This window comes from Antennarius striatus, chromosome 2, assembly GCF_040054535.1.
Source record: "Antennarius striatus isolate MH-2024 chromosome 2, ASM4005453v1, whole genome shotgun sequence".
Classification (NCBI taxonomy): domain Eukaryota; kingdom Metazoa; phylum Chordata; class Actinopteri; order Lophiiformes; family Antennariidae; genus Antennarius; species Antennarius striatus.
Genome location: NC_090777.1, coordinates 5,435,001 through 5,461,222, shown reverse-complemented (window position 1 = coordinate 5,461,222; position 26,222 = coordinate 5,435,001). Strand labels below are relative to the sequence as shown.

Sequence of the window (26,222 nt, the reverse complement as noted above, 5' to 3'; positions counted from 1 at the left end):
AGTGAGTTAACCAGTCTGACAACATGTCAGCACATTCAGGAAGGCAAATAACTAAATGTTCAAGACAAGGTTCTGCAACATGTTTGGTTCTTCTAAAGTTCCAACAGGATGTATAATTGCTGCTTGACTGTTCCGATTATTGATTTGATGTTGGTGCTCCATGACAGTTTCACCGATACTGTCAGGTCCAGCAACATGAAGCTGGTAACCCTCTCAACTGAGTCACTATTAGTGAAAGTGGAGGGTTGATGTGCCAGCCCGGTTTTCCATTATCTTCTCCTTGTCCTTGTTGATATGGAGTTTCAGGTAGTGACTTTCATCAGACTGTGAGCATTTGCTGTTATCGTTGTTAAACTATATTGAACATTGGAATCCACAAATTTGATGATAAATATACTGCATACTAATCTCTCCTGACATTAGTTGAATAAGGAGGTGAGACTTGCAGACTTGTATTTATTCAGAGATAAGTTGTCTCTTTAGGTAATGGGTGATGGCTGTTGATCTTTTGAGGCATGTCTAAACACATCTAAATACAAAAAAGGCCATGACTCAATCATGAGCACTACATTTTAACATCAACACAGCTCAACTAACCATAAAATTTTCATGTAAATCAAGAGACAATGGTGACAAAAATTATTTGTCCTGTTGTAAATCAGTATGATTACCACTGTGACTGTCTTATAGACAGATGTCTTCGCAACATGTAAATTTATTTATTTTATTTTTGGGGGCATGTTTTGCCTTTGTGGCAGAGAGACATGTCGCAAATTGATGAAGGTAGAATGGAACCTGCTGTGACTAACACAGCACCCGTGTGGATTTGGAACACTTGGCCCAAGCATTGTGCTGGTCTAAACCTGCACAATGGACAATGATTAAACCATTTAAGTTGAATTAATTACAATCCTGACCAGTGTTTACTTTATAACCATTCACCAGTAATGTGTCGATATTGAACTCAGCTAATTTGAAGTTAATTGGGTGCATTCTGTGGTTAAATGTGTTTTTAAAAAAAGCATCTAAAACTAATTAGAAGAATGAAATAGTGAAAAGTCCTACTTTATGCACAAAAGCAACAATCACTGTGCTGTCATTTGAGAAAACCTGATTTTCCAATTAAAGCTTAATCAAGATCTTACAGCTTTTTTGAAACAACTTGAGGTCTTTGAGGTCAGTCGGCCTTCAACAGCACACCAAAGTATGAAACATTACCTTCTCTTTTTCTATTACGTGGTGCTATATTCACCACTGAAATTATCTGTGTGGATGTCTTGAGGAAAGGCTCCTAAACAATGTGGGAAGTTTGGGGCACATTGGACAACGATCATCGATATTAAGTTCTTTTCTTGCACATCAAAATTACCAATATTGCCATTGCTACACTGAATAAAGAATTCTTATTTCATCTCACCTTTGGTCTTTTCCAGGTCACTCTGCCAATACGGTTGGTCTGGTAAAACAGAGACTGGTCAGACGCTGGGAACAAGGGGTCTTCAAACAAACGTCCGTTCTGTCGACATTGTCTCCTCAGTGTGGAGAAGGACTGACCCTCGTATGGGACCACCATCGTCCTGCACATAAAGAAACTTCATCAATCTGAGTGCCTGACTCCAAATCTGTGTTTTACAAGTAGATGGAATATACAGCAGTATCACAAATGACTGAAATCAATTCAGAATCATGCACCTCCTTTTGTTCTCAATCTTAATAGAATCTGCCACCTCCAATTCTTGCCCTTGTCATTACTAATGTCAGATGGTGAAACAAAATAAAAATAGTTTTCATATCTGACCTAATCTCAGTTCTAAAGATGCTTTGCTGTGGGATTCAAAGATTGTCCAAAAAAATAGAGAAAACATAATCAAACCAGCAGATAAGGAACATGAAGTTATATAGAGAAAAATATGTTTGAAAAATATACAGATAACTAAACAATCACCAGTTTTTATTGGAAAAAAAATCAAGGAACCATTCTATTTGCAAAAATTCCAAGAAGAGGAGACATCCCACATGGAAGCTCTTTGTAGCTCTTGTTTTTCTGAGACAACCCTTCAGGACATTTCAACAGATCAATCTTGTCCTGGCATCCATGTGGTTAACTATTTGTATGTGTGGTTCCCTTTTCAGAATTCAACAGGTTAGAGTGATCAAAATTATTGTCAACAGTTAATCTCAGGAATTAACATCTTACAAAATCACAGTACGATTGCAGCATTGAGAGAAAAAACAACAACATCTAGATGGGTAAGGTCACTACAAACCCCAAAGCCCTAAGGCTGTGGGGAATGTTTCAAGTGCCAGTTCTGGTTGTGCAACAAACATACCAAAGCAGTTTTCAAAATAAAAGCTTGGCAAGTTCAACCTGGATTGTTGTAGAAAAAAAATCTACTGGTGAGATTCTCTCAGTTTTGATATGGTTTATTTTGGATCAAAAGAAGACTAACAATTTTTGTCAATTTTTGTTCAATCCAAGGATGAGTCTAGAAGCCATGGTCCCTAACAATAGGGACCATGGTTTTACAGACTCATCCCGCAGTCTTCAAGGATAAAAGCTGACAGAACGTGAACTAAACTGTACATATTGTACCAAAAAGGTCTAGATGAGAGACCCTAACCCTATCTGTTTTTTGGTTGATGACAGCAATGGAAACTAAGATCTAATTGTAAATCTGCCTATTCCAGTAGACAGAAATGAATTTCTTTCAAAACCACCAACACCCCTGTAACACCCCAATTCCAACCCCATACCTGTAACACTGCTTGACATTTGGTTCTATTTAACCATACTGTTAATTCCATAGTCAAAAATATGCACATGAAATCCACAAAAAAATGGTGAATTTGTTCTGGTTCTTCTGATAATCTAGAAGCCAACAGATACTTATAGTCAGAGAAGCTTCAAGCAACTGCCTCATAAGTGTCTCTATTTCACTGTTATGTTGACATTTTTAATTCTAACAAATTATAGATCCACATGCTGTTCTGAAGCATTGGCCATTTTGTCTGCTTGCAGTTCTCGTGTCATCATTGTATCTACATATAAAGAGTGCTAATGCTACAGAGGAGTACAAGCACGATCAGTGAACAGTAAACAGTTCACCCTGATTCTTTTGTCGCTCTATGTTTTGTTTTGGGTTTTTTGTTGTGGTTTTTTTTTTTGGGGGGGGGTCAATCCCGCCAAGTTAAGACAACCCTGCTAAAGTAAAGTTTTACAGGTTTAAAAAATTTGCATACAGGGAAAGCAACACTTAAAAAGTCTTCAAGTAAGTCAAGGCATCCCATGATTCCACTGTAGATCATAAGACTAAGGGCTGAGAATAACGCTCAGTTCCAAATCTGATTTTAAACCCCACCCCTCACCGTCCATGGGCCCACAAAAGGAGTTCCGAGGGGGAGCAGCTTAAATCATTTATGGTGGATAAAAGTACGCAAATTGTTATGTCATCAGTAAATAAATGACATCGCTGTTAAGATCATCGCTGATCTTCATCTTTCATTCACGCTGCCTTTGTTTGCAGTTTTCCGGGCGTTTTACTTCTACCTCTCCATTGGAGTCTGAATCTGAAAACACTTCGTCTGAAATGGGACACAGTACCCTACATGGGAACGTGTAAAATGGTGGGCTGGGGCTGGGGCTGGTGTGTGTTTGTGTGAGTGTGTGTGTGTGTGTGTGTGTGTGTGTGTGTGTGTGTGTGTGTGTGTGTGTGTGTGTGTTTTTAAAATGTGGAATAATAAGAAGGAAATACTTTAATACACAAAATAGTCAAATACGCATTACAGTGTAGATCATCTCATCAGTCATGAGACAGAAATTCAAACAATTGTGTTTGACAGGATCAGGATCAGAAAAAATAACCACCTGTGTGTGTGTATGTGTGTGCGTGTGTGTGCGTGCGTGCGTGCGTGCGTGCGTGCGTGCGTGCGTCATTTAGACTGTTATTAGAGAACTGCTTGTCTTCTACAGTGCCTTGATGTTGTGACTTGGTCCTATGTAAGTACACTGAATTGAATTAAAATAATCTTGGCAGCGGGGGGTGGAGTGGGGGGGTTTAGCACGTGGTTTGTGCGTCCATGATAGAGACAGTTAATGGAATCATAGCTAATAATTATATCAGTGTCAATAAAACAGTGAGGATACTGAGCAGTGCAAGCAGATGGCCTCACTGTGAACACACAGAGACACACACACAGTCCTTAAAATGACACATATCTGAACACACAATAAGGGTTCTCAAAACACTACTAGTCCCACATTTAACATACAGTATATTAATATACCAATACTACTAGTAGAACATACTTATAGCAGAATCTTTGGCTGCAAGTTTTGAGTATGTCAGCAACTCCACAGTAATAGATCCAGTTTCCTGGCAGACATACTCGTCTTCCAAAAATGGTTGAGGATGAATGGACCAATCAGGATAGAGGAGTAAGATGATTTGAGATATAACAACCAGATAATTGCAGTGTTTAATTCAACATGGTAGACAGAGAAAAATCCCCAGAAAGCCTGATGTACGTGGTGTAGTTAAAAGGACAACACCGTTAGCAGCCATAGAAGCTGCTAAAAATGAAGATATAGAATTTGTAAGGAAGAAGTTAAAAATAAAAACGTTACAGCAAGAGAGAAAAACTTTTACTCCCTCCCTGAGCCGTAAGCATGTTAGCTTCCAGATTAGCATCATGAGAACAATACAGATTTTACTGCATTTCGATGTCCATATAATGGCTGTGGAATAAAAACTGAGAGGGTGAGTGCAAGATGTTGGACACTATTCCAGCTCCCCTCTACTCCAGTGATGATGATGTCACCAACCAACCACTAACCCGCCATTATTTCTGCAATATTGCAGAAATGTGATAAGGAACCCCTCAGCATTCGCGCTTCAAGTTGCCCGGCCTCACCTCATCACAGACTTTTAGGAGGTAGTCACGTGATGGCGTATGGGCATTCTATTAGCTGACAGCATCCGGAAGTGCGCTGCGTTCCGAGACTCACAGAACGCAGCACACTTCCATGTATTAAAGGAACATTTAAAAGTGCTTTAAACAATCTATAGAGTGTGGGAAAAGGTAATACAGATATAAGGTAGTTTAATATCAGTATGGGGAGGTTTCATAAACGTTTTAATTACTGTAAATAATAAGATTAACAGTTCTTTGCAATATCGTGGAATTTCGTTATTTGCGGGTGGGTCCTGGAAGGCATTAACCGCAAGCAACGAGGGATCGCTGTACACATCTGTTTTAATGTGAAACCAGACTAAAATTACCCCAAACCTGAACTGGGTTTCCAAGAAAGCGAGTCAAAATGTTCAGTTGAGACTAGTAAAGTCCAGAACCTGGTGCCCAGTATAAAGTTTTAATCTTGTTTCTACATTCAGGTATGGTGAAGCAGCACAGCCCAAATAGGAGCGGGGCATTGACAAGTAAAAAATTGTCAATACCAGATTTGTCTTCAGAAGAAAAGCAGTAAAAAAAACATTGGTTACCAGTGATGATAATGATGATAATGATGATAATGATGATAATGATGATGATCAAATTGAATTTCTATTGAAAAAGTTGTGCTGAACCTGATGCAAACTTTTCAGCGATCCGCAGGTTTTTCGATCACTGGAATCGACGAGCTATCGACAGTTCGATCTGTGACGGTTCTCCTCCATCCTGTCATGTATCGATCCGTTCGATCACAAACTACAGTCAGTCAGGAAGAAACCAGATGGAATGTGAAACACGTCTCTGTCCATAAACAGTGTTTAAGGAGCAGAGGAAGTCTGACATGTTGGGAGAAGTAAATGCATCTGTGGACATCCGTTTTATATCGAATCAAATCAAATTTTAGTGTCAGAAAAGAGCAGATAGGAGAAAACGCCTTCAAAGTAAAAGAACACACTAACAGACGACCCATAGTCGTATCACTTGGTATATTATTTAGCAGAATTTAACTGATAACCATTATCATGTTGGTGTGACGTCATATGATTTGAGGAATATACACTTATTTCAACAACCCTTTGAAATAAAAGCTGAAGTCCATTTTATCTTGAAGTTCAGGAAGTGGATCCTTATTCGACTCACCACTGGGAAGAATGATTTTGTTTTTGTTTTTTTGCTATTTCATTTGCATCAGCGGAAGGTGTTCAAACGAAAGTGCAACCAAACACCGTTCCATATTAGCGTTATTCGAATAAAACACGTCTCTTCTGGTGTAACTGAGCAAAATAAAGCTCCTTAAATGTTTTTTAGCGTGTCAAAAGTTTGTGTTGATAAAGTTCACCAAAGCGCTGCGCAGAATGAAATAAATTCATGTTTACCTTGAAGAATTTATTCCTTTAGCAGGACCTCCGCGGTTCGCTCCGTGTTGCCGTCAGATCAGTGATGTTTTCTGATCACACACTTGAAAACACTCGCGGGGGAGCCTCCGATCGAAAACCGACCACCCCTTTCTCTGCTACCTTCAGGAGCGGCTCGGACAAACGAGCTTTTCAAAGAGGCGTCCTCAAGAAAGCCCGTGTCTCCAACAACGTGAGGAAATCAGATCCTGTAAATCGTAAAAATGAAAAGAACTCATCACAGCCGGGATTAATTTGCTCCCATTGAAAGAAAGAAAATTTTATTTGTGCTCCAAAAAATTGCCAAATAATTTTTACTGTGTGATTAGGATATACATTCAGTCATTTTCTGCCGCTGTATCCGCCATAGCGGGTCACGGGGAGCTGGAACCTATCCCAGCTGGCATAGGGCATGAGGTGGGGTACACTCCGGGCACAACGCCAGTGCGCTGCGGAGCCACACAGGAAGGTGGGAGGAAGCTGGAGAACCCAGACTTTTTTAAAATTTTATTATTGTACAGGCCCCTGTAATACACACAACCACACACAGGGGGGCCGGTAAGCGTGCAATGGTAGGTAGAGTGGCAGGCAGAGAACTCAAATGAGCAGCTTGTGAGAGGGAAGGCGCCTTGCTCGAGGGCGCCTCAGCAGTGCCTCCGCCCCAAAACACTCGGAGTGTGAGCTGACAGTGGGAGGTGTCAGCTCACATTCCGAGTGTTTTGGGGCGCAAACAGGAATCAAACTGCCGATTTATGGAACCCGCCCTACCGCCCACCCTACCACCGAACCACTGCCACCCCACATATATAATTTTAACATCTATAGTGTTCCTTTGTATAAAATGACTTCGTTATTTCACAGTGGAAAATTTTAGTGGGACCAAAATTTTGTTTTGTTTTCTCTTCACTTTTCCTTCTTGACTTGTGACAAGCGAGAAAGTTTAACTGGCATATTGGATACTTTTTGAAGTCACATTTGAACAGTAACATGATCCTTCCCAATTTGTTCTGGGTGTGGAGGAGGCTGTAATGCAGGGGTGTCAAACTCATTGTCACTGTCCTCAAAGGGCCAGATGTAACTAATAAATGTAACTAAATGTAACTCAATGTAATCTAAGTTACAAACATTACAGTTTCACAGAAAAAAATGTTTGCTTGTTGCTCTGTTATAATCCCTTTAATTTGTCAGGTAATGAAATCAAATTCAATGCTCACGTGGGCAATGACAGTGAGACCTGGAAGGGTGTGATTGGGAGGAACGGCCCCCCCGATCAGAACCCGAGCGGTGTTCAGTTGTTGGACTTCTGTGCTTGTCACGGACTGTCCATAACGAACACCATGTTCAGACATAAGGGTGTCCATATGTGCACTTGGCACCAGGACACCCTAGGCCGCAGTTCGATGATCGACTTTGTGGTCGTGTCATCGGACTTGCGGCCGCATGTCTTGGACACTCGGGTGAAGAGAGGGGCGGAGCTGTCAACCGATCACCACCTGGTGGTGTGTTGGCTCCGATGGTGGGGGAAGATGCCGGTCCGACCTGGCAGACCCAAACGTATTGTGAGGGTCTGCTGGGAACGCCTGGCGGAATCCCCTGTCAGAAGGAGTTTCAACTCCCACCTCCGGCAGAACTTCACTCACGTTCCGGGGGAGGCGGGGGACATTGAGTCTGAGTGGACCATGTTCCGCGCCTCCATTGTCGAGGCAGCCGACCGCAGCTGCGGCCGTAAGGTGGTCGGTGCCTGTCGTGGCGGCAACCCCAGAACCCGTTGGTGGACATCAGCGGTAAGGGATGCCGTCAAGCTGAAGAAGGAGTCCTATCGGGCCTTTTTGGCCTGTGGGACTCATGAAGCAGCTGATGGGTACCGGCAGGCCAAGCGGAATGCGGCTTTGGTGGTTGCTGAGGCAAAAACCCGGGCGTGGGAGGAGTTCGGTGAGGCCTTGGAGGACGACTTCAAGACGGCTTCGAAGAGATTCTGGTCCACCATCAGGCGTCTCGGGAGGGGGAAGCAGTGCAGCATCCACACTGTATATAGTGGGGATGGGGAGCTGCTGACCTCAACTCGGGACGTTGTGACTCGGTGGGGAGAATACTTCGAAGACCTCCTCAATCCCGCAGACACGCCTTCCCATGAGGAAGCAGAGTCTGGGTTCTCTGAGGCGGGCTCTCCTATCTCTGGGGTTGAGGTCACCGAGGTAGTTAAAAAGCTCCTCGGCGGCAGGGCCCCAGGGGTGGATGAGATCCGCCCGGAGTTCCTAAAGGCTCTGGATGTTGTGGGGCTGTCCTGGTTGACACGCCTCTGCAACATCGCGTGGACTTCGGGGACAGTGCCTCTGGATTGGCAGACTGGGGTGGTGGTCCCCCTTTTTAAGAAGGGGGACAGGAGGGTGTGCTCCAACTACAGGGGCATCACACTCCTCAGCCTCCCTGGTAAGGTCTATTCAGGGGTTCTGGAGAGGAGGGTCCGTCGGGAAGTCGAATCTCGGATTCAGGAGGAGCAGTGTGGTTTTCGTCCTGGCCGTGGAACAGTGGACCAGCTCTACACCCTCCGCAGGGTCCTTGAGGGGGCATGGGAGTTCGCCCAACCAGTCTACATGTGTTTTGTGGACTTGGAGAAGGCGTTCGACCGTGTTCCTCGGGGGGTTCTGTGGGGGGTGCTTCGGGAGTATGGGGTACCGGACCCCTTGATAAGGGCTGTTCGGTCCCTGTACGACCAATGTCAGAGTTTGGTCCGCGTTGCCGGCAGTAAGTCGGATTCGTTTCCAGTGAGGGTTGGACTCCGCCAAGGCTGCCCTTTGTCACCGATTCTGTTCATAACTTTTATGGACAGAATTTCTAGGCGCAGCCAAGGCGTTGAGGGTGTTCGGTTTGGTGGCCTCAGTATCGCGTCTCTGCTTTTTGCAGACGACGTGGTGCTGTTGGCTTCATCAAGCCGTGATCTCCAACTCTCACTGGAACGGTTCGCAGCCGAGTGTGAAGCGGTTGGGATGAGAATCAGCACCTCCAAATCTGAGACCATGGTCCTCAGTCGGAAAAGGGTGGAGTGCCCTCTCCAGGTTGGGGATGAGATCCTGCCCCAAGTGGAGGAGTTCAAGTATCTTGGGGTCTCGTTCACGAGTGAGGGTACAATGGAACGGGAGATCGACAGGCGGATCGGTGCAGCGTCTGCATTGATGCGGACTCTGTATCGGTCTGTCGTGGTGAAGAAGGAGCTGAGCCGAAAGGCAAAGCTCTCGATTTACCGGTCGATCTACGTTCCTGCCCTCACCTATGGTCACGAGCTATGGGTCGTGACCGAAAGAACGAGATCCCGGATACAAGCGGCCGAAATGAGTTTCCTCCGTAGGGTGTCCGGACTCTCCCTTAGAGATAGGGTGAGGAGTTCGGCCATCCGGGAGGGACTCAGAGTCGAGCCGCTGCTCCTCCGCATCGAGAGGAGCCAGATGAGGTGGCTCGGGCATCTGGTTAGGATGCCTCCTGGACGCCTCCCTGGTGAGGTGTTCCGGGCACGTCCTACCGGGAGGAGGCCCCGGGGACGACCCAGGACACGCTGGAGAGACTATGTCTCCCGGCTGGCCTGGGAACGCCTTGGGATTCTCCCGGAGGAGCTGGATGAAGTGGCTACGGAGAGGGAAGTCTGGGCTTCCCTGCTTAAGCTGCTGCCCCCGCGACCCGACCCCGGATAAGCGGAAGAGAATGGATGGAATGAAATCAAATACAAGTTAGGACATTAACTTTTTCAAAATTGTTTTGTCAATATCAAAATGGGCTGAATTATTGCATTGTGGGAAATGTAGTTTTTGGTAAGAGCACACTTTGACCTATTTATTTTTAGACACTTTGACCATTTATGCTCTCACGGGCCACATAAAATGATGTTGTGGACCACATTTGGCCCCCGGACATTGAATTTGACACATGTGCTGTAATGTCTTGAATATTCTGCCACATTCATCTGGTGTTTGTGGGATCAAGTCCTGACTGTCTGACCATGAGCACAAGTTGAAACTCTTACAACTCTTAGCCTCTTATTGCCACATTAAAAGCATCAGTCAATGCTGTCAGCATTACATCGACCTCATTGGTCATTAAGATGTTTTTGATCACAAAGAATGAATGAATGAATGAGACAGAGTCAGTACACTCCTCCACTCAATCATAGTGATTACAGCAGGTGAAGATGGGGATTTGAACATATTCCACCCCGAGCACGGCCAAACTTGCAGACAAGGTTTTTATTCACTCGACCAGCTCAGGCATGTATTAAAAAAATCATCATAGAGATGGTCAAGCAACCAAGGTGGGGGACGGGGTGCTTTCCTAGATGCCTCTTTAATATTAGGAACAAGGAATTCTCTCTTTCTGGACCTGCAGATTGCAGTTCATTGATGGAGAACATTTAGGGCTTCTCCAGTGTTAGCATTGCGGGAATGTATACTGCTGTGATGATAACAGTTTATTCCCAGAGTAAATATTAATAGTTAGTAGTTAAGTAACTTTGATGAATAAGGAAACTCAACATCTTAAATTTCCATGAATTTATTGATGTACCTTATCAGAGGCAAACAGCTGTTTATATCTGTAAATAACGTTACAATCATATCAATGCACTTGAGACCAAATCCAAAGTTGCTTCACTTTCTCTCGCTGCCTTCTTCATTCTTGGCCACAATGTCTGTCTGAACCGCTTGTCCTCCTGTGTCTAGGCTTCTTGGCAGACTGCTAAAGTTTTCCATTATTTACAGAAGACATACGTCATTGTTAAGCAAAGAGGATTTGGATTTGGTGATGTCTGTTTCCTGTCTTCTTTCCAAATCTTCAATGAAATCAAATTCATATTCCTTTTTCTTTTGGAGAGCATACACAGGAGCTTCTCAACCCATTTTGTGGCATTTCCACTGGGATTTTCTTTTTGACCTTTTACATGAAGACACGGTTGTAATATGATTGCTTATTAATATGTCACCTGTGTGAATCACCTATTTGAATATAATTGCTTCACAATATAATTGCTTCACCATATAATTGCTTCATTGTGTCATTACTGAGAGCAGGCTTCCAAACCTCTCCATGCAACCTGCTGAAATGCGTTTCATCTTAGTTGTTTGGACACCGAGAGGTCACAGCAGCACCGCAAATCATATATGGCTGCTGCAAGCACCAGACAGTACCAGGGTGACTCTTCTCTACTTGGACTACTGTTATGCCCCCGGTCTAGGCGAACCTTGGCACACCACGCTTGTGCGCTCCCCCCGTCTTCTCACCACAAGAAAAGGCCAGCGACAACAGTAAGCCAAGTTCAAACAAAAAGAGAGCAGTTTTATTTTCCTCAGAGGGAGAACAGGTGCCAACATAACAAACATAAAATATCCTAAACCAACCCTACCTTCCTAACAAAAGAAAAAGGGAAATAAATAACAAGGTACTATCCTAACTATCTAAACTCAAAACAGGAGAAAAGGGTTGAAAGAAAACGGCTTCTCCCTCCTACCAACTGCTCCAATTATCCCGTAAACTATTTTACAAATATGTACAAAGGCAGCTTTAGTTTACCCAAAACCTATTGCCGCATTAACACCACAACATCAGTCTATCAAGCTGGCTTTTCCTGGCGGTGGGAAGGCTGGAGAGGAGACAGAGTGCAGTTGGCGGGCTGTTCAAATAGGTCAGGGGCCCGCCCCCTGACCAATCGTGCAGCAGCAATCAGGCGAGCCAGCCAACGAGCGGACACCACCTGCTCCTATTTCAATCATTAAAACACACAAACCAAGGAGAGAGGAGACACTGCAACACAACACAAACATAACAATACATGACCCATGGGGTCATAACACTACTGTTGGTCGAACAAGGAGAGGCGGAAAGTGTGTTTGTAGGAAGAGAGAGAAGAGGAGCGCCAAGAGTATAGGACTGAGAGTAGGGACATTGAATGTTGGAACTATAACAGGAAAAGGTAGAGAGTTGGTTGACATGATGCAGAGAAGAAATGTAGACATATTGTGTGTCCAGGAGACCAGGTGGAAAGGTAGCAAGGCTACAAGTTCAGGAGCAAGGTTAAAGTTTTTCTATCATGGCGTAGATAGGAAGAGGAATTAAGTAGGAGTTATCTTGAAGTAGGAGTTTGCTCGGAATATCCTGGAGGTAAAAAGAGTGTCAGATAGAGTGATGAGTCTGAAGCTAGAAATAGAAAGTGTGATGTTCAACGTTGTTAGTGGGTTTGCTCCACAGGTAGGATGTGAGCTGGTGGAGAAGGAGAAATTCTGGTTGGACTTTGATGAAGTGATGCAGAGCATACCTAGAAGTGAGAGAGTTGTCATTGGTGCAGACTTCAATGGACATGTTGCTGCAGGAAACAGGGCTGATGAGGAGGTGATGGGCAGGTTTGGTATCCAGGAGAGGAACGCAGAATGACAGATAGTGGTTGACTTTGCAAAAGGGATGGAAATGGCTATAGTGAATACTTTCTTCCAGAAGAGGCAGGAACATAGGGTGACCTACAAGAGTGAAGGTAGGAGCACACAGGTAAACTACATCTTGTGTAGACGGTGTAATCTGAAGGAGATCAGTGACTGCAAAGTAGTGGTAGGTGAGAGTGTAGCCAAACAGCATAGGATGGTGGTGTGTAGGATGACTCTGGTGGTGAGGAAGATGAAGAGGGCAAAGGCAGAGCAGAGGATGAAATGGTGGAAGCAAAAAAAGGAAAAGTTTTGTGTGACTTTTAGGAAGGAGTTAAAACAGGCTCTGGGTGGCCACGAGGTGCTTCCAGATGACTGGACAACTACAGCTAATGTGATCAGGGAAACAGGTAAGTGAGTACTTGGTGTGTCAACTGGAAGGAAAGTAGATAAGGAGACTTGGTGGTGGAATGAGGCGGTACAGGAGTGTATACAGAGAAAGAGGTTAGCTAAGAGGAAGTGGGACACAGAGGACTGAGGAGAGTAGACAGGAATACAGGGAGATGCAGCATAAGGTGAAAGTAGAGGTAGCAAAGGCCAAACAAGGGGCTTATGATGACTTGTATGCTAGGTTGGACAGTAAGGAGGGAGAGACTGATCTATACAGGTTGGCAAGACAGAGAGACAGAGATGGGAAGGACGTACAGCAGGTTAGGGTGATTAAGGATAGGGATGGAAGTCTATTGACAGGGGCCAGTAGTGTGATGGGAAGATGGAAAGAGTACTTTGAAGAGTTGATGAACGAGGAAAATGAGAGAGAACAAAGACTAGAAGAGGTGACTGCTGTGGACCAGGAAGTAGCAAAGATTAGTCAGGATGAAGTGAGGAGGGCATTGACGAGGATGAAGAGTGGAAAGGCAGTTTGTCCTGATGATATACATGTAGAGGTTTGGAAGTGTCTAGGAGAGGTGGCAGTAGAGTTTCTGACTGGGTTGTCCAACAGGATCTTAGATAGAGAGAAGATTCCTGAGGAATGGAGAAGTGTGCTGGTGCCCATTTTTAAGAATGAGGGAGATGTGCAGAGTTGCAGCACCTACAGAGGAATAAAGCTGATAAGCCATACAATGAAGTTATGGGAAAGAGTAGTTGAAGCTAGACTAAGGGCAGAAGTGAGACTTTGTGAGCAGCAGTATGGTTTCATGCCAAAAAAGAGTACTGCAGATGCAGTATTTGCTTTGAGGATGTTGATAGAGAAGTACAGAGAAGGGCAGACGGAGCTGCATTGTGTTTTTGTAGATCTGGAGAAAGGTTATGACAGGGTGCCCAGAGAGGAACTGTGTAATTGTATGAGGAAGTCTGGAGTGGCAGAGAAATATGTTAGAGCGATGCAGGACATGTAGGTGAGGTGTGCTACAGGTGTGACAGAGGAGTTCAAGGTGGAGATGGGACTGCATCAGGGATCAGCTCTGAGCCCCTTCTTGTTTGCTATGGTGATGGACAGGCTGACAGACGAGGTTAGACAGGAATCTCCATGGGCTATGATGTATGCAGATGACATTGTGTTCTGCAGTGAGAGCCGGGAACAGGTGGAGGAGAAGCTAGAGAGGCGGAGGTTTGTCCTGGAAAGGAGAGTAATGAAGGTTAGCCGCAGTAAGACAGAGTACATGTGTGTGAATGAGAGGGACCCAAGTGGAAGAGTGAGGTTACATTGAGAAGAGATCAAGAAGGTGGAGGATTTTGAGTACTTAGGGTCAACAGTCCAGAGCAATGGAGAGTGTGGAAAAGAGGTGAAGACACATGTACAGGCAGGATGGTACGGGTGGAGGAAAGTGTCAAGTGTGATGTGTGATAGAAGAGTTTCAGCTAAAATGAAAGGAAAGGTGTACAAAACTGTGGTGAGACCAGCGATGTTGTTTGGTCTAGAGACAGTGTCACTGAGGAAAAGACAGGAGACAGAGCTAGAGGTAACAGAGATGAGGATGCTGAGGTTCTCTTTGGGAGTGACAAAGATAGATAGGATCAGGAATGAGTACATCAGAGGGACATCACATGTTAGAGGTTTTAAATATAAAGTCAGAGAGGCCAAAGTGAGATGGTTTGGACATGTCCAGAAGATAGTGAATATATCGGTAGAAGGATGCTGAGTTTTGAACTGCCAGGCAGGACGCCTACAGGAAGACCAAAAAGGAGGTTTATGGATGTAGTGAAAGAGGAGATGAAGGTAGTTGGTGTGAGAGAAGAGGAAGACAGAAGACAGGGTTAGATGGAGGCATCTTAGTCGCTGTGGCAACCCCTGAAGGGAAAAACCGAAAGGAAAAGAAGATCTTTAGGAGGATATGGCAAATGCTGCAGACTGAAGGTAGGTGAGAAGAAGTACTTTTGAGCAGGAAAAAAAGAAAGAAGAGGACAAATTCATAAATGAATGAAAAGATGAGGTTCAGAGGAGATAAACTGGAACCCGCAACTAGGGGAGGGGTTGATTGAAAAATTGAGGAATGACCGAGAGGTCTGGAAATGATGGAATAAGGGGATATGGTTAGGATGATAGAGTGAAAGAGAAAATGAGTAAAAGATTGAAGGTGAAATTGAGGTAAGAACTTGTATAAACTAGAGGGAAAAAAATCAAGTTGAAGAGGTGCGACATAGGAAAAATCCATCCATTTAATTTTTATGCCGGACATTTGAGTTTTAGAAAGGTTTTTGTGTATTGTTTTCTTTCACTGGAGACTTCACTGGAGACTGACCTATTTAAACTTCCTCCACCCATGTTTAACTTGCTTTTGATCTTGTTAAACTGTATGCACAATTACTAGGCTAGTTGTATTCTTGAGAATTTTGTTATTGTACAACCATAGTGCTCTTGGTCAATGCAACATGTTCGCAAACCCTCAAACCTGAATATTTAAACAGTAAAAGTGAATTTTTGGCTTTCTTAAAAGAATATCTATATGTACATGATTATTAGGCAACTATTAATGTGCAGAATTATTGTGCAACTAAATGAGAAACAAATTTTCCTAACTCACTTATTTTCAACTGTTAGAGAATAATAAACTCAAATTATACTAATAAGCATCTGAAATTTAAAAAAAAACCTCATTGACCAATATTGCCACCCGTCTTTTCTGTAACAGCCTTCCATTCGCAGAGTCTATCAGTTTCTTGATCTGGTCAGAATCACCTTTTAGTGCAGCAGCAACAACAGCCTCCCAGACAGTGTTCAGAGAGGAGTACTGCTTTCCTTCACTGTACATGAAGAAGAAGGGCCCACAAGTTCACAAGAAGGTCATGTCATTTGTTTTTCATATTAAGGTCTTTACTGGATAGCCACACAGTGGAGTACTTTGATGCATGTGAAGCCTGATTGTCTTGCGTAAAAATCAGGCTTCTTGAAAGATGCAGGCTTTTTCCTCTACCACTGTTTGAAGAAAGTGCCTTTTAAAAATTGGCAGTGGGTTTGACTGGAAATCATGTTAAAACTTAATGTCAAGAGCAAGTACACAAGAGTAGACACACAAAAAAAGTGTCAATGAGTGCTGTTCAATGATTTACTAATAAAAAAAAATAAGCAACAGAAAAGAATATAGCTGTCACGTACTGTATGTCGGGGTATGGACCCAAATGCAGGACACCAAAGGCAAAACTGTCATCCATGATTTATTAAAAAACTCAAAAATTCTCCAGATGACAAACTCAAAATCAGGAAAGACTACCAGGAACCAAACATGAGCAATGCACCAGCACCTAGCGCTCATTGAGTGAGGCTTAAAAAGCCTCAGGGTCATTAGCCCAAAACAAGTTCAGGTGTGACGATCAGTAACAGGTGTGGAGCCGTGGCTCCACCCACAAGCTTGGCCTCTCCTTGCCACACACCAGCACTGCCACACCCAACTTTGACAGTACACCTCCCTCAAGGGTCGGCCCCCTACGTCCCATAAACAGTCCGGGAGGGTCAGGAACAGGATCAGGCTGGGGTGCAGGATCAGGATCGGGCTGGGGTGCAGGAGCAGGCTGGATCAGGATCAGGAGCAGGCTGGGGATCAGGATGAGGAGCAGGCTGGGGATCAGGATCAGGAGCAGGCTGGGGATTAGGAGCTGGCTGGGGAGCAGGAGCAGACTGGGGAGCAGGGACTGGATGGATGGATGGATGGATGGATGGATGGATGGATGGATGGATGGATGGATGGATGGATGGATGGATGGATGGATGGATGGATGGATGGATGGATGGATGGATGGATGGATGGATGGATGGATGGATGGATGGATGGATGGATGGATGGATGGATGGATGGATGGATGGATGGATGGATGGATGGATGGATGGATGGATGGATGGATGGATGGATGGATGGATGGATGGATGGATGGATGGATGGATGGATGGATGGATGGATGGATGGATGGATGGATGGATGGATGGATGGATGGATGGATGGATGGATGGATGGATGGATGGATGGATGGATGGATGGATGGATGGATGGATGGATGGATGGATGGATGGATGGATGGATGGATGGATGGATGGATGGATGGATGGATGGATGGATGGATGGATGGATGGATGGATGGATGGATGGATGGATGGATGGATGGATGGATGGATGGATGGATGGATGGATGGATGGATGGATGGATGGATGGATGGATGGATGGATGGATGGATGGATGGATGGATGGATGGATGGATGGATGGATGGATGGATGGATGGATGGATGGATGGATGGATGGATGGATGGATGGATGGATGGATGGATGGATGGATGGATGGATGGATGGATGGATGGATGGATGGATGGATGGATGGATGGATGGATGGATGGATGGATGGATGGATGGATGGATGGATGGATGGATGGATGGATGGATGGATGGATGGATGGATGGATGGATGGATGGATGGATGGATGGATGGATGGATGGATGGATGGATGGATGGATGGATGGATGGATGGATGGATGGATGGATGGATGGATGGATGGATGGATGGATGGATGGATGGATGGATGGATGGATGGATGGATGGATGGATGGATGGATGGATGGATGGATGGATGGATGGATGGATGGATGGATGGATGGATGGATGGATGGACTTTATTTATCCCAAACCGGGAAATTGAGGTGTCACAGTAGCAGAGCACAATTATTACACAAAATATACAGAAAATGTGCATTGAGGAAAAATAACACGAGCTATTAACGAGCTCCGTTGTCTGTCCAGTGTGTGGTGGAGAGGGTGAGCGGGGTAATCCATGATGGATAAAAGTTTGTTAAGAGTCCTCCTCTCCACCACGGCCTCCACAGTGTCCAGACTACAGCCAATCACAAATAACTCTATAATAAGAAAACTGCATAGAATGTAGCCGCAAGAGGACACAAGCCAGTGTCTTATTGTGCCGGTCCCAAGCCCGGATAAATACAGAGGGTTGCTTCAGGAAGGGCATCCGGCGTAAAACTTTTGCCAAATCAAAGATGCGAATCAAACCTATGACTTCCATACCGGATCGGTCGAGGCCCGGGTTAACAACGACTGCCATCGGCGCTGTTGACCTACAGGGCGCCGGTGGAAATTGGATTACTGTTGGTCGAAGAAGGAGAGGAGGAAAGTGCGTTCGCTCGAAGAAAGAGAAGAGGAACACCAAGAGTATAGGACTGAGAGTAGGGACGTTGAATGTTGGAACTATGACAGGAAAAGGTAGAGAGTTGGTTGACATGATGCAGAGGAGGAAGGTAGACATACTGTGTGTACAGGAGACCAGGTGGAAAGGTAGCAAGGCTAGAAGTTTAGGAGCAGGGTTCAAGTTGTAGTGAATACTTTCTTCCAGAAGAGGCAGGAACATAGAGTGACCTATAAGAGTGGCGGTAGGAGCACACAGGTAGACTACATCTTGTGTAGACGGTGTAACCTGAAGGAGATCAGTGACTGTAGTGGTAGGTGAGAGTGTAGCCAAACAGCATAGGATGGTGGTGTGTAGGATGACTCTGGTGGTGAGGAAGATCAAGAGGGCAAAGGCAGAGCAGAAGACGAAATGGTGGAAGCTGAAAAAGGAAGAGTGTTGCATGACTTTCAGGAGGGAGTTAAGACAGGCTCTGGGTGGTCAGGAGGTGCTTCCAGATGACTGGACAACTACAGCTAATGTGATCAGGGAGACAGGTAGGAGAGTACTTGGTGTGTCATCTGGAAGGAAAGTAGACAAGGAGACTTGGTAGTGGAATGAGGAGGTACAGGAGTGCATACAGAGAAAGAGGTTAGCTAAGAAGAAGTGGGACACTGAGAGGACCGAGGAGAGTAGACAGGAGTACAGGGAGATGCAGCGTAAGGTGAAGGTAGAGGTAGCAAAGGCCAAACAAGAAGCTTATGATGACTTGTATGCTAGGTTGGACAGTAAGGAGGGAGAGACTGATCTATACCGGTTGGCAAGACAGAGAGACAGAGATGGGAAGGACGTGCAGCAGGTTAGGGTGATTAAGGATAGGGATGGAAGTCTATTGACAGGTGCCAGTAGTGTGATGGGAAGATGGAAAGAGTACTTTGAAGAGTTGATGAACGGATGAACGTGGAAAATGAGAGAGAACAAAGACTAGAAGAGGTGACTGTTGTGGACCAGGGTGTAGCAAAGATTAGTCAGGATGAAGTGAGGAGGGCATTGAAGAGGATGAAGAGTGGAAAGGCAGTTGGTCCTGATGATATACCTGTAGAGGTATGGAAGTGTCTAGGAGAGGTGGCAGTAGAGTTTCTGACTGGGTTGTTCAACAGGATCTTAGATAGTGAGAAGATGCCTGAGGAATGGAGGAGTAGTGTGCTGGTGCCCATTTTTAAGAACAAGGGAGATGTGCAGAGTTGTGGCAACTACAGAGGAATAAAGCTGATGAGCCATACAATGAAGTTATGGGAGAGAGTAGTGGAAGCTAGACTAAGGGCAGAAGTGAGCATTTGTGAGCAGCAGTATGGTTTCATGCCAAAAAAGAGTACCACAGATGCAGTATTTGCTCTGAGGATGTTGATAGAGAAGTACAGAGAAGGCCAGAGGGAGCTGCATTGTGTTTTTGTAGATCTAGAGAAAGCTTATGACAGGGTGCCCAGAGAGGAACTGTGGTATTGTATGAGGAAGTCTGGAGTGGCAGAGAAGTATGTTAGAGCAGTGCAGGACATGTATGAGGACTGTAAGACAGTGGTGAGGTGTGCTGTAGGTGTGACAGAGGAGTTCAAGGTGGAGGTGGGACTGCATCAGGGATCAGCTCTGAGCCCCTTCTTGTTCGCTATGGTGATGGACAGGCTGACAGACGAGGTTAGACAGGAATCATCATGGACTATGATGTTTGCAGATGACATTGTGATCTGCGGTGAGAGCAGGGAACAGGTGGAGGAGAAGCTAGAGAGGTGGAGGTTTGTCCTGGAAAGGAGAGGAATGAAGGTTAGCTGCAGTAAGACAGAGTACATGTGTGTGAATGAGAGGGACCCAAGTGGAAGAGTGAGGCTACAGGGAGAAGAGATCAAGAAGGTGGAGGATTTTAAGTACTTAGGGTCAACAGTCCAGAGCAATGGAGAGTGTGGAAAAGAGGTGAAGAAGCGTGTACAGGCAGGATGGAACGGGTGGAGGAAAGTGTCAGGTGTGATGTGTGATAGAAGAGTATCAGCTAAAATGAAAGGAAAGGTGTACAAAACTGTGGTGAGACCAGCGATGTTGTTTGGTCTAGAGACAGTGTCACTGAAGAAAAGACAGGAGAAAGAGCTGGAGGTAGCAGAGATGAAGATGCTGAGGTTCTCTCTGGCAGTGACCAGGAAGGATAGGATCAGGAATGAGTACATCATAGCAAAGAGTAGCTCAAGGGAAACACCAAGAGGAAAATGCATCACATCACACATTATATGAGCAACTTAAAACAGGAGCACACAGATTGAGTAGTGGCAGGGGACAGTACAGGATAGTTGGATGCAGTCAGGAGCAGAGATACAGAGAGCCTGAAGGACAAAACAGGTGGAGAAGACAACAGAAAAATTAACTTTCAAAATAAAACAAGAAATTTAACAGGCTTGACCATTAACTCAGTAGCTATTAAGGTCTGAAGTGGTGGAAATATCCAAAGAAATGCTAAATTAAAAATAGAAACACAAGGTAACACTCTATCGCTATCATAGCAATCAGAAAAACACAAATATACAACAAAGATGTAGATGTAAACATACAGTTTTAGAAATGATTCAGGTAAATGGATTAACAATGGGCTGAGTCCACAGGAGCACCAGTGGCCTCTATACTGAAACCTCAAGCTGACACATTTGAGCTCAGATCATCAAAGTGTTGACCTGACAATAAGACACATGTTCATAGCATAAACATCCACATGGTGAGCTGTGATAAATGTTATTCATGTTCTCCTTTTCTCTGTTAAGTTGTCTATAATAACTTGGTAATCTTCTGACATCACCTTGTGTCATCACGTCTGGTCAACATGTGTGCTTTCATTTGTGGCACCTTTCCTCATCCTCCTCAGTTGTTCTTTGGGTTATGTGATAATTAGCTACAGTTAGCCTGGTCATGTAAAATAGCACAGGAAACATGTGGTTTAATAACACACCGACAATGTGATGCTATCAATCTTTAACATGATGAGAGGAGTTCACTTCCAGCGTCATGTGAGAAACTGAACTTTACACTTTGACAGATGAGACTGACAGTGAAAGATCCATCAAACCACAAGATTCAGACAACTATGAGCCAACAGTCAGGTAACTACACCATTTACACCGGGATTGACGGACCATAAGCCGATTAAGAGACGTCTTCTGTTTAGAGTGAGCTGGTTCTGATCAAACTGATTCACTCTTGACTGCTGCTGACTCGTCCCAATGTGTTTCAGCTGCTTCACTGTGAGAATGAAAGGCTTTACTCACCTAAAAACAATTTTTTTCTGTACAGGTTTAAAATGTTAAGCAGGTGGTTAACTTTCACAGCATTATTGGCTGCCTCAGCCGATCAGGAGAGAGCAGCTGGTACCATGGCAACAACCCATGAGGTCAAAGTTCATCCAGAGGAACAGCTTATATTAAATTGTGGAAACAGAATGCAGAGAGGTAAGTAAAAACCATCTCTTAAAAAAATGTATCACTATACTTATTATGAATAATGTACAACCTGAATCTAGCTACCATGTGTGTCCAAATGGACACACATTGGCATGTGTGTCAATTTATGGACAATTATTTCCATACTTAACCTTGCTAATCTTCGAGTTATCTTGTAGAAAAAACAAAACAAAAAAACACACACTCAGCAGGTGAGTATGCTCACATATAGTATAGCTATAGCATACAGTATATAGATGTATACAGTACTATATAATCATATGTTGACTGAAGTACATGAGCTGAGATACCCAGGCTATGTAAACACAAGTTTCTGTAGCTTTAGATTAGTTGCTGCTCTTCCTTTCATGTATAGACGTGGACCAGTACTGGCACACCCCCTTTGGAGATCTCCACTTTCCTGGTTTCCTCAGTAGAGAGGACCCTGTGTTTGTGGACCCCGATGGGAACCTGGTGGTCCCCAACATCACCATTCTCCACAGCGGTTTGTACTACTGCCTCCTGCTGCACTCAGGGGGAACAACGCTGTGGTCGTATGAGATCCATGTCCAGAGGAACCGCAGCAACAAGGATGCGTTCGGGTTCAACAAACATATCAGGGAAGAGGATGAGGAGCAAGAAGGTGTTTCACACGAGCTGTTCGTTGGAGTGCTGGTGATGTCAGTGATGCTTACGTTTGTAGTGGGATTCAGTGCTGGAGCCGCGTCAAGGACTCACGTTCTCAGGTGAGTTTTGGACTTTGTGTCCCAGGACTTATCCTCTCAATTTTAATATTTGAGTCACTAATACAACCATATGAGGCACCTGAACATGTTCGACCTTGGAAGCCATTTTAAAAATCATTATATTTATGTGGTGATACTCATTCTGAAAACACGTTCCCAAAGTCTGACAGTTTTGTTCAGTTAATGTCACTGAATTTCAAAGACAGTTCCTCTGTTAGTGAAAGTGAAGGTTTTCTAAAATGTTTTTGATGAAATTGTGAAACTTGAGAAACTTGAACTTCAGTAGATCATTTTGTCTATTACTGACTGGAAGACTCCTACTCAATCGAGAAGATTAGATCCGATATTACCAGGAATGACATTTGAATGGTGACATTTCCATATTTTCTACTGAGCATGTGCCTTGGTCAGTTCTCTGTGCAGTAGATCATTAATAATGATATTGTGTTAAAGTATTAATAATTTTCTGTCAGGTGGTTACTGCTGGTCACTACAAGGTTACGATCACCACAGGAACAAACTGAAAGTCTGGATTATGATGCTACTATGGCAAGACCTCCATCCACACACAACAACCTGACAACAACTACAATGTCTCCACCTTCCAAACCTCAGAGGAGCTTTAGGAGCAAACAACTGGACTATCGACTGGAGGAACCTGAAACTAAGAGAGAGGAGGGGGCAAGAATGGAAGGGGAGGAAGATAGACAAACACATAGAAAGAAAGACAGGAAGTTTTTTTTAAGTGAAGACACAGATAAGGAAGAGGGCATTGAGGAAGAAGAGATGAAGGAAAGTAAATTAGAGAGGGAAGGGAAGGACGAGCAGGGAGAAAGGATAAAGAAAAATGAAGACAACTTGGTTGGGAGAGAAGCGAAGGACAGGCAAGAGGTCATGATGAAACCTGACATCACAGGAGGAGATAACAGGGAAGAAGAGTTTGGAAGGAGACAAGAAGAGGCAGCGGAGGCAGGTGAGCAGGAAAACAGGGGGAGGGCAAGGAAAGAGTTTTATCTATCCGAAGATGGAAACAGTCAGGCTATGACAAAAGAAGATGAGCGCATTGACAGATGTGAAAAGAAGCAGAAAGAGGAGATGAATGGGAGTAAGGAAGAAGGAGTGGTAAGGAGAAAAAATAAGGATACAGATGAAAGGGACATCAGAGGAGAAGGAGCAGCATCCTCTGGTCGCCGCAGACGCGTCATTCGTCTATACCAGTATGACGATGATGGACAGAGATTTGACCATCTTCCAGATCCTGCCCAAAATGACCCAGGCCCCGTCCCCAAGCTCAAACATCGCTCCATCTCTTTGACACGCCTCAGCGCCATCATGGCCGCCTCAGTGGGACCTCTGGACACAGGGAGGGAGGAGACGCTAGTGCCCTTCCACAGGGAGGTATAACCATTGAATGATGAGTGTGTGTGTTAATCATTACGTCATTATAGTGAAAACCTCCACAAACCGAACAATCGAGTAAACAGAAAGTCCATAAATAGACAATAATAATCACTAATCAGTATGAAGACCCTGCATAAACACAATCCCTCTTATTAAAACATTTGTGATACACTGTTTGTTCCTTCCTCGTCTCTTACATTCATGGCCACATCTCTATTAACTCACGCAGCAGTGCCGGCCCTGAACGCAACACAACAATAACATATCATCTTGTTCTCCATTTGGAAGGTCATGTGACTAGAAGCTTTAAAATACTGGCAGATTATAAAGTCATGTCTCATCACACATATAAATAGAATCAACAGGGATTATCTTTTAAGGAACTGCTAATATATGAAGACACTACAAGACCAGAATTCAGCTTTTCACCAAACTTTACCATGTTCGATAACTTGTTTTCCTCTTGTGTTAGTTGTAAACCATCTCATTTAACATCTGCCGGAGCAGCTGTGACACACATGTGAAATGACTCAGAACTTTACCAGAGCAATCAGCTGACTTTACAGAGAGAAAACAAGACAAACATGGTTGTTTGGAGGAAAGGAAACTTCTCTGGAGGCAAAACACATTTCTTTCTGTCTTAACTTGTTCTTAACTTGGTATTTGACGAGAAAGAACAACTGACTTGTCAAATTACAGACTACAACCAGAGATACGGGAAATGCCATTCTCGGGATTTAATAAATCATTTTGAGCCCTACGTGCTGTAAACTCAAGTCAAGATGAAGAGAGTCTAATGAGTGTATCATGTGACTACTTAAGGCAAACTACAACAACATACAGTATAAGCAGAAACAGCTGCATACAGCAGCTTGTGTCAACAACTTAGAAATACAACTACTGATGTGCATGCAGTTACTGGTGTGATAAAATAAGAAAATATGCTGTAAAAATGAAATAAACTGTTCTTAATGCATCAGTCTTGTATAGGTGTAGGCTGCTGATAAATAGAGGTTGGGGGGATTTTATTTTCAGTTCAATAATCATGGCTTGCAGAAACTCAAGCTTCAGCTTTTCCTCTCCAGCTTTTCTGTGTAGACCACGTCGTTATTCTGGGTCAGGTTAGGATTTCTGCTTTGTAACCCAGGCAAATCACTTTATCTTGATAGCGGCAAATACTATCAGGGGATCATCATTTAGCTCAGTGAAAGTTGTAAATTGCAAGGGTTTCACCTCTGCACCATCAGGGAACACAAGTCAGTGCTGTTCGAATTGTTTAAAATCTGAGAAGTAAGTCTAGTCAGTAGTTCTTTGAAATAATATTTGGTCAAACTCTTGTTTACTGTTATGCTGTAGATGTGGCATTTTTTTCTCTAACTGGTGGGAAGGTAGGCAGACATCAGAATCTCCAAAGGAAACATTGTAAGTAAAGACTCCTTATTGGTTATGAAGATAGAGTGCCGCGTTGGCTGAGAAGAAAGTTGCATGGAAAGGGAAAAAGAAACAACAATGACAAACAACAACAGACTAATAAGCATTAAATACTCACAGACAACTTGAGAATTCACAGTCATGAGTGAAGGGTGACCTCTAGTGGGAGGTCAGTAGGTTGTTTTGGCACAGTGAAAAACTTGTCATGGTTTTCCAGTGACGGAAGTTGTTGTTAAAGTAGAAGTATGTGAAAGTCATGTGATAAATTAAACTGGGTAGCTGTGAATGTTTTCACCTGCACACTTAGACAGTAACAAATGTAGCCCCAATACTTTTTTGTGACAGTGGGAAGTTATCCCAAGTCTAGATGAGAAACAAAATGGTTAGAATAATTAGAATAGTACTATCATGTACAAGCAAATCTTGGTTTTCGAATGCTTTAGACATCGAAAAAATTGGAATTCAACCAAAGAATTCAGAATTTTTTTGTGTTAGAAGTCAAACAAAATTTGGAAGTCAAACGCGAAGTGAACACCTTTTTGGTGCGACCGTGGTTCAGTGGTATCGTAGGTCGTCCAATGATTTAAGATCGGCGGTTTGATTCCCGCTCCCGCCATTTGTTGTTGTTTCCTTGGGCAAGACTCTTTACCCTCCTTGCCTCAAGTGTGGCACTCGCTGGTGTGTGAATGTGTGTGACTGTTCCACTGGTGGTCAGAGGGGCCGTAGGCACAGATTAGCAGCCACACCTTTGTCAGTCTGCCCCAGGGCAGCTGTGGCTACATAAGTAGTCTACTATCACCAAGTATGAATGAGGAGTGAATGAATAATTGATC

General features: G+C 44.0%; 1 protein-coding gene across 1 annotated transcript in view; it reads right to left on the bottom strand.

Annotated features, from left to right (window-relative positions):
- Nucleotides 1-6,456, bottom strand: part of LOC137605728 (calpain-5-like) — a 38,723-nt gene extending 32,267 nt beyond the window's left edge. Inside the window, exons 1-2 of the mRNA XM_068330438.1 lie at nt 6,324-6,456; nt 1,418-1,577 (exon numbers count right to left, since the gene is read on the bottom strand). Of these exons, the coding sequence (XP_068186539.1) occupies nt 1,418-1,573 (156 nt within the window). The 5' untranslated portion in view covers nt 1,574-1,577; nt 6,324-6,456. The remainder of the gene's footprint in view (nt 1-1,417; nt 1,578-6,323) is intronic.
- Between the last annotated feature and the right edge of the window lie 19,766 nt (nt 6,457-26,222).